Below are 11,829 nucleotides of genomic sequence, written 5' to 3'. Positions count from 1 at the left end.
CGACGTTGGGGCGAGAATGTCGTGCGCCGCCAACGAGCCCCACTCCGGCGTCGGCTCGCGAGATGAGGAAGAGTCAAAGAAGACCGACGAGGCGGAGGAGGAAGAAGGGGAAGACATTGCTACAGGGGAAGAGGTTTTTTTGGTGCCGATAGCTAGAATAGAGAAAGGGGATGAAGAGGGCTAATCAATCGGCACGGTTAAATAAAGAGGAGCCTAGTAGAGATTTAATGCCATTGCAGTTTCCGAGGAGATGAAGCCAAAATTGTCAAATCACACAGAGAAGGTGAGAAGGCAAGTCATCATGATGAAGAATACTGCGACGTTTCTACTCTACTACGACATGACCCTTCGAAGGAAAAACAGAGTGGTTTTGAAATTATCATTACCAAAACCAGGGGGGCATGTGTTATCACCGGATTTTGGCCAAATCAGGAGGTGGGCCGTAAGGGAGATGGGCTTGGAAGATTATACGTGGAAGATCTCTGAAGCGGCCTTGCAAGAGGGGTTTGGGCTAGATTGCCCGTGTATCTTAATATAGTAGATTGCATCTTAGATTAAAAGATAGAGTTTAACCCGTGCACGGTTAGGTGCACGCCTGAATTAGAAAGTCCCCTGGACTATAAATATGTATCTAGGGTTTATGAAATAAACAACAACCAACGTTCAACCACAAATCAATCCTGGCGCATCGCCAACTCTTTCGTCTCGAGGGTTTCTACCGGTAAGCATCATGCTGCCTAGATCGCATCTTGCGATCTAGGCAGCACAAGCTTATGTTGTTCAAGCGTTGCTCGTACTGAAGCCTTTTTGATGGCGAGCAACGTAGCTATCTTAGGTGTGTTAGGGTTAGCATTGTTCTTAGTATCATATGCTGTCGTTGTGCAACCCTTACGCATCTAGCCGCCCTTACACCTATCTTAGGTGTAGGGGCGGCACCCCGCTTGATCATAATTTAGTAGATCCGATCCGTTACGGTTGCTCCTTGTTCTACAAGGATTAGTTTAATATCTGCAATAGTTAGGCCTTACAAAGGGTTGGAGGATCCAGCGGCACGTAGGGTGTCGTTTGCTAGTCCTAGACAGGATGTTCCGGGGATCAACCTCGTGTTGGTTTTTAGGCCCTATCTAGGATCGGCTTACGATCACCGTGCGTGGCCGCGAGGCCCAATCGTGAGTAGGATGATCCGATTATGCGGTGAAAACCCCAGATCGTCGTAGATCGTTTTAGCTTTATCTTGATCAAGCAGGACCACCATATATTCGTGCACCTCGTACGAATCATGGGTGGATCGGCTCCTTGAGCCGATTCACAGGATAACCTAAGAGCCGATCGAGGCTCGTATTTAATGTTTACGTGTATGCCCTGCAGGAAACTAAGCGAGGCATCTCCATCACCTTCCTGACCAGGTATAGGTCAGGTGGCACGCCCTTGCATCAGCATCGGACATGCGTGCCGGAATCTGTACGGGCCGTCGCTCGGAGGGACCAGGGCCAGCCGCAGCCCTAAGTTGTTCCCGGCTCACCTGTGTTGCCCGTCGCTGCTCGCCAGTGGGTTTTTGACCGCAACACTGACGCACAAGGTGTTCTGAACGTGGACCTGACCGTAGGAAGGAAAACCATCCCTACGACGTTCTTCATCGTCGATAGCAAGAGCACCTATGCTGTTCTGCTAGGAAGAGATTGGATCCACGGCAACTGTTGCATTCCCTCCACGATGCACCAATGCGTAATACAGTGGGATGGAGATGAGGTAGAGGTCGTCCAGGCCGATGACTCAGCCGAGATTTCAACGGCTGGCATGAACGCTTGGGAAACAGCAGGCCAAGAGCCACTCTCAGGTATCAATTTGGACGACTGCGAGCGCATCGACGTAACGAAGAACGGGGTTAGGCTGGTCCTATCCACCGGCCTGACCGTGTAGCAAGAACCAACCTATGGACAAACGTGGCGAGGCTGATCCTTAGGATCGGCCCCAAAGATATATGGAGGGACATTGCAAAACCTTCATTGAGCGCTTCGATCAATATGGAGGCCGATTCCAGCAATCGGCCAAAATTATCCTCACCACATGTTCTGCTTGTGTTCAGCATCGATCTACTGGGCAGCGGTTTTACGTCGGCTGATGAGTTAGGAAAAATCAACATTGGTCCTACCGGAGCCGACGTGCAAATACAGTGCCTTGGCTAACTTCAGAGCCGATATCTGCAGTTACCTGACAGATTCGGCTCGGGGGGCACCTAATCAGATGAACATGTGCAGATGAACACGTGTGTGTTGGGGGCCGATATAAAAATCGGCCAGTAAAAAAAAATCATCATCACGATATATAGCCGATGCACGGACATCGACTTTAGAACTAAGGAACAAAGCCGATGCACAGCCATCGACTCTAGTACAATTACACAGGATCTACCTGCTGCGTGTTCAAGACGCGGATTTTCACCAAGTCTAGTTCATATGTGAGGCCCTCTACTTCCTCGAAGGTGTGAACAATGAGAGCTGACTCAGCTGCAAGGAGCCGATTTTGGTGCCCAAACCTTCTCTTCGAGGACTTCCAACCCTTGGTGCCAGTTCAGCAGTACTGTCAGGAGCATCGGTTTCTGCATGCAAGGCAGCCTCTTTCTCATTAAGCTGTTGGTGGTTCGTCTACAACATCGGCTTTCAGCGGAAGAAAGGTGATCAATGGGGGCAAGTTTGGCTGAATCTACATGATGGCTATCTCAGATTACCTGAGTTCAAAGCCCTTTTGTCCGATCTGTGCATCCTCACCAATATTCTCGCCTTGACTGAGGCTCGGGGGGCAGCTGGCCTGGTAGATGCTATGTTTTAGAAGCCGATTGGGGTGTCATCGGCTGATCCTTCGTCGCAACCTTCTTCAAAAATGGTGAATTCTTGCAGAAGAAGATCACTGGACCTGGTGGGAGAAATTTAAGGGCTCTCTTGAAGATTCCGCATTGTCCACCAGATCTCAAAGTCATCAGTTGAAGAATTGAAGGACGGATTGTGAAGGACCGATGCGTTGCTATTGGCTCATTAAGCATTGGCTAAGTGGGCAAATCGGCAAAATTAGTATGAGGGGAAATCGGCTAAATTAGCTCAAGGGAATCGGCAAAATCAAATTGGGGAAATTCTTCGTTGATAAGCAGAATTTCTTACATAAAGAGCTGATTGCTCTCAAAAGGAAGTACTAGGGGATACATTGCCCCATCTACTACTACTGATCCTATGCTAATGGTCCTATCTACGGGCCGTCGCTGCCCTCGTCATCGCCGTCGTCGCCGCTATCGGCGCTACTCCCGGCGGGCTCGTCGTCGCTGCTGTAGCGACCGCCGACAGGACCCTCGCTGTCGAAGTCGCTGAGGTTCCCCGGCCAGGGGCAGAAGCGCTTGGCCGGCGGTTCGTCGGAAGAGGTGTCGTCCTCCTCCTCCTCCTTCTCCTCCTCATCCTCGGGGGAGGTGAAGTCGTCGCAGGAGAAGCGATCGTCATCGCTCTCCTCCTCCGTTTCCCCGTCAGCGAGGAAGCGGAGGTCACTTTCCCCGTCAGTCGAGGACTTGTCGTCCTCGGACCAGACGGAGAAGTCGTGACTGGATTCCTCCCCGGCTTCAATGGCGCGGCGGATGTTGGCCGCGTGGACCTCCTCCGGGTTCCACTCCGGCGTCGGCTCGCGGGAAGAGGAGGACTGGGTGGAAAGATCCAATGAAGCAGAGGAGGAAGAAGACATGGTGGCACAGGAGGGCTTTTGGAGTGCTACTGCGAAGGGGATGAAAGAAGCAAACTGTTTGGAGCGGTTAAATAAAAGGGGATATAGTGGAAATTCAATGCCATAGCAGTTTCCGAGGAAGTGGTGCCCAACGAAAAAAAAAAATTTGCCAGGACACGCGGAAGTGGAAGAGGCAAAGCATCATGATGAAGGATACTGCGACGGTTCTGCCACGACATGACCCGACGAAGAAAAACAGAGTGATTTTGGAATTATAAATTCCAAAACCAGGGGGGCATGTGTTATCACCAGAATTTGACCGAATCAGAGGTGGGCCGCGATCAAGATGGACTTGAAGAATATATATGGAAGAAATATGCGAATCGGCCTGTTATGCAAAGTTTGGGCTAGTTTGCCCGTGTATATGTAATTTAGTAGGATACGTGTCGGTTAGTTAGAGTTTAACTCGTGCACGGTTGGGATTATTCCCACGTTAGAAAGTCTACGGACTATAAATATGTATCTAGGGTTTATGAAATAAACAACAATCACGTTCACCACAAACCAATCTAGGCGCATCGCCAACTCCCTTGTCTCGAGGGTTTCTTCCGGATAAGCATCATGCTGCCTAGATCGCATCTTGCGATCTAGGCAGTACAAGTTTATTCGTTGTTCATGCGTTGCTCGTACTGAAGCCTTTTTGATGGCGAGCAACGTAGTTATCTTAGATGTGTTAGGGTTAGCATTGTTCTTCGTATCATATGCTATCGTCGTGCAACCCTTAAACATCTAGCCGTCCTTACGCCTATCTTAGGCGTAGGGGCGGCACCCCGCTTGATCATTATTTAGTAGACCCGATCCGTTATGATTGCTCCTTGTTCTCCAAAGATTAGTTTAATATCTGCATAGTTAGGCCTTACAAAGGGTTGGAGGATCCAGCGGCGCGTAGGGTGTAGTTTGCTAGCCCTAGACAGGATGTTCCGGGGATCAACCTCGTGTTAGTTTTTAGGCCCTGTCTAGGATCGGCTTACGATCACCGTGCGCGGCTGCGAGGCCCAATCACGAGTAGGACGTTCCGATTATGCGGTGAAAACCCTAAATCGTCGTAGATCGTTTTAGCTTTATCTTGATCAAGCAGGACCACCATATATTCGTACACCTCGTACGAATCATGGGTGGATCGGCTCTTTGAGCCGATTCACAGGACAACCTGAGAGCCGATCGAGGCTCGTATTTAATGTTTACGTGTATGCCATGCAGGAAACTAAGCGAGGCATCTCCATCACCTTCCTGACCAGGTACAGGTCAGGTGGCACGCCCTTGCACCAGCATCGGACGTGCGTGCCGGAGTCTTTGCGGGCCGTCGCTCGGAGGGACCAGGGCCAGCCGCAGCCCTAAGTTGCTCCCGGCTCTCCTGTGTTGCCCGTCGTTGCTCGCCGGTGGGTTTCTGACCGCAACACCAGCTAATCCCAATTCGTATGACGAACCGGAACCAAAGGTCCTCCACCACGAGCCCCCTGGCCGCACCGCGTGGCGGGGCCTTTGGTCCATTGTACATTTGAATCCGGACTAAAGGGTTGAGGCATTAATCCCGAATGTTTAGTCCCGGTTGCAAAACCGGGACTAAAGGACCTAACGAACCGGGATTATAGGCCCTTTTCCTACTAGTGACTAGTGTAGGTGTTGGCACACTAGTCTGGTGCGGCCGTCGTGGTGCTGCTGGCCCAGCGCCATAGGGCGTTTGGATCCGGGTCAGGCCGGGTTCGGCCAACAAGCGCTCTACGCGCGGTAGCGCATTCTGTTCTGTCCGCTCTACGTCATCGTGACAACGACCAAATTTAGTCCCGTGGGATCTAGGCGAAAGCTACACATGGTCTTGCCACTGCCAGTGACGGTGTCACCTATCAGGTTTCGTTCCCTTGTTGAAGGCGTCCCGATGTTGATCCCTCGGTTCGAATTGATGGATTCCATCCCTCCGCCTCAACCTGCTCATCTTGGTGGCCTCGCTACGGGCAAGCTTCTCTTGTAGTGTCTTGTGGATCATCCTTTGAGCTCTAGCTGGTGTCCCAGCCCTCTCACCTCGTCGGCCTGGCTGCTTATACATGGCCTTGCTTCGGTAGCTGACGGCTCACCTAGTGCCTTGGGGGGCTTTGCTAGGTCGGTGGCTGGTCGTAGTCTCGGCCGGTGTGCCTATCTCAATGCTATTGGAAGATGTTGTGTTTCTGGTCTAGACCCAATCCAAGTTCGGGGGGTGGTGGTTCATGGTCTGGGTGAAAGCTTTGCAAGACCTCGGTTTCTACCGACGATGATGACGCATTCGTGCACCATGCACCTTCTTGAAGGCGTCGCCGCAAGACCCCCTCTCCTTTGGATCCTCAAGTTCTGCTAGGCTGTTGGCCTACCGTCGAGCCCCCCTTGAGCTGTTGTGTCGATGCGTGGGAAGTTTGTTGGCGTGGACTAGGACGTACTCGCTCTAGTGCAACAGAAAACAAGGCTCCCTCAACCTGGCGCTTGGCGTTCTTTGTGTTGTCTTTTAATTTGTTGTTAGGTTTTGATTTGCGTTTCTTGTGTGTGTTTGTAACTCCGGCCTGGCCGGTTGATGGCTTCACTAATTCAAAGCAATTTAGAACTGAGCTCATTTCGAACCTTCCGTCTAAAAAAAACAAGGATTAGAATCCTTTTCCTTTTTAACACGACGAACTCTTTGATCGAACGAAACTAATCACGAGGTCCACGATATTCGACTTTTATGGACAAGCTCCGAATCTGCCTTTTATAGCATTAAGGCTGGCAGTTCGTTTACACCTTATGACTTATCTATCTACCATGTCGGCATGAATTCTTACACGAGGGTGTATCAAAATAAGGACAATGCATCTGGTCGAGGATCACGGTGAGTGCGAGGACGAACGTCTGATCAACACCCGGTTTGATCCAGACAGTATAGTTAGTCTCCTTTCGGATCTGCGCAACAAAGTCGGCGTCGCCACCGCGACGGGAGACGGTCATCGTGCCCCGGGAGTAGCTGCCACTGACGACGAGGTCGGGGACCCGGTCGCCGGAGGAGTCGCCGTCGAGGAAAATGTGCACCGTGTTTCCCATCTGCATGAACTGCGTCTTGTCCATGGCGGCGAAGAGCCTGTCCTTCCCGCTAGTGCCACGGCCCCTGAAGGCCTCCCACCACTTCAGGCCGTCGCCGGACCGGAACTCTTCGACGGCTAGCAAGGGGTCGTGCGAGGCGGCGTCGAGCACAACGAGGGAGCGTAGGTTGCCGTTGCCCACGTGATCCGTCTGGACCTGCAGCACGGCGGCGCCGCCCTCGGAGCTGGTGATGTTGAATCCGGCGCCCCTCCAGTTGTCTGCTCTGGCCACCGTGAACGCCGTCGGCTTCTGCGCGTAGAACCGCTCGTCCACCGCCGCCTTGCTCTCCCACGGCCAGGGCATCTTTGCGGACGGCCTCCCTGCTTGGCTGCTTGTGCTTGCGTGACGAGGAGCCGATGGAACGTGCGCCGAGATTTAGATCGAGGAGGCTCGGCGTACGTTGTCAGGCTAGATAACTACGTATATATTGCGGCCTCGTCAAGGTCCTAGACTTGGAAAGGATTAAAGGAAGATGCATGTTTCGTGTCATAGTCAACGATTGTTCTCTTGCTGTACAAGATAAATAATTAGAGTGTCCAAGAATTCAGGTGTTTGGTTTGCCTCGGTCGCCACGGGTTTATGGCTGTGTTCGGCGTTGTGACAGTCCAGCTTTTCCAACCAAAATTTTAGAAGAATTTATCAATAGATATGATATTTTACAGATATCATATAAAAATATATTTTATTATCTATCTAATGATATTAATTCTATATTTTATATGTTAATGATTTTTTGGTAAAAATTTAATTAAATTTAACAAAGTTTGACTTTCTAAAAATAATACTCCCCCATCACGAAAAACTTGTCGGATGGGCTGTACAATACCATTTTATAAAAATCCCCTTAGAATTACAATTCTTCCCTAATCAAAGAACGCGTCTGTCTCCGGCCATTCGGGTCGTCCGCCACCACCACCGGCGTATGCCTCCGCAATACCCTTGTCGTTCGCTGCTCCCTCCGCTAGACTAGAATCTTCGATTCCTCTTCATCTCCTTGGATACCTCAAAATCGCAGTAGTCTAGTCCCGATCGATGGCAGATCCTGGCCGTGAGCACGACCATCCCCCTACCACTTGTCCTCGATCTCCCGGCCGAGAGCGCGCACCACCACCCTGCTTCCAGATCCGGACGTGAGCGCCACCAATCTCGATGCCGCCGGCTCTTGCTCCAAGGGAACCATCTCCGGTCTCCCTGCCGTCGGCTCCGGCAGCTAGCGCGGAGGAGCAGAATCGTCGGAGCAGGCTCGTGCTTGTGCCCTTGTGCCCTCACGGTGATGGCGTCCTGCTGCCCACGCGTTGGCAGCCTCCCACTAACGTCGCGTCGGACACCCTGCTCTTGCCTTACACTCCATCTTCCCCTGCTGCAAGCTGCTGCATTCTCTTCAGCTAGTAGGTCATGCAATCTGTAGATAGAGCTGTAGAAAGAGATCTGCTTTCACAATCACAGGAACCAGTAGCATAAGGAATTTAACTAACCAAGTAACATCACTTCAGCAAGATTACAGGAAAGGACGAGGCTTAAGACTTCCTAATATTCAACTGTCAAGCAGCAGATGATAATGCCACTTTGTTCTAAGATGTTTTTAAGGATAAAGAATTTCTAAGAATTTGCAACCACATGATAGCTTATGAAGCACTAATTGGGCTTTACGGTAAGAAAGACCTAATTGACGTAATTTGAAGCCATGTTTTCCAATCAAATTAAATGTAATGAATTGCAGGCAATTCAGAGGGAACGTACTGAGATCTTAATGGTGGAGGCCGGATAGCATGAACTTGATGCCTGTGCTGCCGTGCGAGTCCCTGATCCCGCCCTTGGTTGTTCTAGTCTATGTTTTCCAATTTAACACCGTAAAATAAAAGTTTCTTCAATAATGTTTTCAAGTCTGAGCTACACCCCTGGTCTGTACTTTTTTTTCGATAAAGGGCGCTTTCTCCTGGTCTGTACTGTATCAAACTGATGCAGTATATTCTCTGTATTTGACCTGATACTGATTATTTGGGTAGTCTTCCTACTACCATGAAACTCTACATGCTTCTCGGGCTATTTGTCCTGATACTAGAAAGCAATATTAAACAAGCAAATGACTTCATCTGGAATTAGCGGGATCAGTTTCAGAACTGTGTAAATTTGTTTTACAAATCATTATAGTTCAAGAAAGAACCAAATCACACAATGTTGCCGACGCACACACATATGCAGGGTGGTGCCTTCTTCGCTGCAGTCCGCTCGAAGATGATTGCTGCACGTGCCTTGTCATCCCTGGTGGTGATGGATGGTTGTGCTGCGCTGGGTCGCCGCATTAATCATATTTCACTGTTGTGTCTGCCATTTTCGGATGCTCTGAATCTCCTTCGCCATCGCTTGGTGGCAGATGGCGGCGTGGGGGCCCGTTCATCCGCATCGAAGAATAAGGTGGCGGTCCTAGGGTTCCTCTCGCGTCAATATGAAGATCTACGAATGCTTGTTCTCCTTGATTTGGCCGGAGTGTCGAGTTTCGGAAGACTCCATCGGTGAACTCCCTTGGGCGACTCATGCATGGAGATTACTAGATTGGATGGAAGCAGCCGAATCATTTGGTTTTAGGAGGGAGCAGCCCGAAGCTCTGCTCTCTATTGAAATCATGGGACACATCTTTTTGATTCCATGGTGAAGTTAGAGGCGGAGAATAGTGGAAGCCGAGTTTGTTTTTAAGACTTGTCTGATGTTTTGAGGCTTTGCGTTGATGGTGAACTTTCTTGGTATTTCGGGCTTCATAGCAGCGCATGCGAGTGGCGGCGTCAACACATAAGAAATTCAAAATTGTACCTATCAGGGTGAAAATAAAAGATCTAACCTTAACCGGTTGTGACAGCCAATGGCCTTGTCAAAAGCATTATTTTGGGAGCGAGAACTTGCTTCAAGTGAAAATCTAAAATTTATGATCAGGCCATGACGACGCCTGTGCACTGTTTTTTTCTTGGAGACGTCGGTTTCGGACTTCGGGTATTATCATGGTGGTGTTTGTGTTGCTATTGACTAAAACACTACAGGTAAGTTTTCCTTTTTAGAAGGGCCTTCGGCCCAATTTTATTAGAAAGAGAAAGGCGTACAAGGCATACACAACATAGACAGAGTGTACAGAGAGAAGCCCTTACGGGTATAAAAGGTACGCACGCTCCACAGACACAAAAGCACCCAGTGAAACACAAAAAATCTGGGCTAAAACGCTAGATCACACCCCACCGATCTCCCGGAGTGAAGATTCTGACATTCCGTTTTTTTCGAAGACTCCAATTAACCAAAATGCATAAGGTGTCAAAGTCTCTGGGAAGTTCTTTCGGAGCCCTCTTTCTTGCCGCTAGCCACTAGTCCTCCGCTTTGAAAAATATCAAAGAGGATTGGAAACTCTGCTCGAGCCCAATCCCAGAGGCGGAGCCAAACCTGCTACGTGAAACAACGGTGCACAAAAAGATGCGTGCAATCCAGGAGCATAACTGGCAGACGGTGTTACGAGGCCAGCCTCTCCACGCCAGATTGTCTGCTGTGAGACATCGCCCTGTGTACGGTTAGGCACACAGCCAAAAAAGGAAGATAATAAAAAAGGAAAACATGGATGTACAAGCTTTCTATTTACTATACTTGGGATCCGACATGTGTGCGTAGTGCTTAACACGATTTCTTTTAACGGCGGTATAATCCAGAGCCCTAGCTAGTATCATCTATATCGATATGAATGGTGGTAATAGTATGGATCATGATCTACATTATGCATCTGGTCGAGGATGAGGGTGAGCGCCAGGACGAACGCCTGGTCGATGCCCGGGTTCACTCTCACGGTGTACGTGTGCTCTCCCACCAGCGCGCCCCACAGGGTGCTCTTCTTGCCGATCTGTGCAACGGCGGCGGCGCCGGAGTCGGAGACGGTCATCGCGTCGCGGTGGTAGCTTCCATGGACTACGAAGTCGGGCGCCCGCTCTTCGGATGAGCTGCCGTCGAGGAACACGTGGACCGTGGTCGTGCTGAGCGTGAGGAACGGCGTCTTGTTCACGGCGACGAAGAGAAGGTCCGCCTGGCCCGTGCCGCGGGCCCGGAACGCCTCCCACCGCCGGCCCATCCGGAGCACCGACGGGGACTCCTCGACGGTGAGCACGGCGCGGCGCGTGGTGGCCTCGAGGAAGATGAGGGAGCGCAGGCGCTGGTAGCCGTAGTGGGCGATCTCCACCTGCATCGTGGCAGAGCCGCCGCCGGCCGTGACGTCGAACCCGCGCCCTCTTGCTTGCGGTGTAGTACGATCTGGTCACCGTGAACGTCGTCGGGTGCCGCGCGTAGAACCGCGCGTCCACCGCCGCCGACTTGTCCCGCGGCCACGGCATCTCCGCTGATCGACTCGCTGATCGTAGTACAGAGAAACAGAGGCTCCAGCGTAAACGCAAGGATTGCGATGGTAATTAGGTACGTACAGCACCGGATTAGCTAAGTATTGTCAATGATTCTTTCCTTGTTGTACAAGAAGGTTCTGTCCCGGAAGAATCCAGGTGTTTGATTCAGGCACTTCTTTGTGACGCAGTCAGACTACAATGCGGCCCAAAACAATTTCGATGCACAATGGGACTACAATAGCGAAATCAGTACTAAAAATATGTAATCCATCCGATCCAAAATAAGTGTACTAATTTGAAATGTCCAATGCTAGGTGTCACCTAAGCTGCCACCCCCTCAAGATCGTCCGATTATATTTGACATAATCAAGATCCTTGGACGTCGCACTCTTCCAACACAAACTCATGCATGCAACATTTCTCTAATGTGACTGCAACATGGTTGCAGCATGTACTTTTAAGAATTCCTAAAATATCAAGACACTTGTACGAAATAGCTTATAGGCATAAAAAGGTAGAAAGAAACCTTAAAAATGGCATATCATTGGTATTTAACTAGAATACCAATGGCGTGCAGAATTATTTGGCTGTAGGCGGTGTGGCATAACAGTGTTAGCCCGCCTAATTG

General features: G+C 50.3%; 2 protein-coding genes across 2 annotated transcripts; both read right to left on the bottom strand.

Moving 5' to 3' along the window:
• Nucleotides 1–6,516: 6,516 nt before the first annotated feature.
• Nucleotides 6,517–7,143, bottom strand: LOC139838904 (protein LURP-one-related 15-like). Its single transcript, XM_071828922.1, has one exon. The coding sequence runs from the start codon at nucleotides 7,141–7,143 to the stop codon at nucleotides 6,517–6,519; it is 627 nt and encodes a 208-aa protein (XP_071685023.1).
• Nucleotides 7,144–10,473: 3,330 nt separating this feature from the next.
• Nucleotides 10,474–11,202, bottom strand: LOC127319688 (protein LURP-one-related 15-like). The gene has a single exon (XM_051349656.2). It carries the CDS (start codon nucleotides 11,048–11,050, stop codon nucleotides 10,538–10,540), a length of 513 nt encoding a protein of 170 aa, XP_051205616.1. The 5' UTR covers nucleotides 11,051–11,202; the 3' UTR covers nucleotides 10,474–10,537.
• Nucleotides 11,203–11,829: the final 627 nt, after the last annotated feature.

The sequence above is a fragment of the Lolium perenne genome, chromosome 4 (assembly GCF_019359855.2).
Source record: "Lolium perenne isolate Kyuss_39 chromosome 4, Kyuss_2.0, whole genome shotgun sequence".
In the NCBI taxonomy this organism is placed as follows: Eukaryota; Viridiplantae; Streptophyta; class Magnoliopsida; order Poales; family Poaceae; genus Lolium; species Lolium perenne.
Note: the sequence above shows the minus strand (reverse complement) of the source record. Positions and strands in the feature narration are given on the sequence as shown.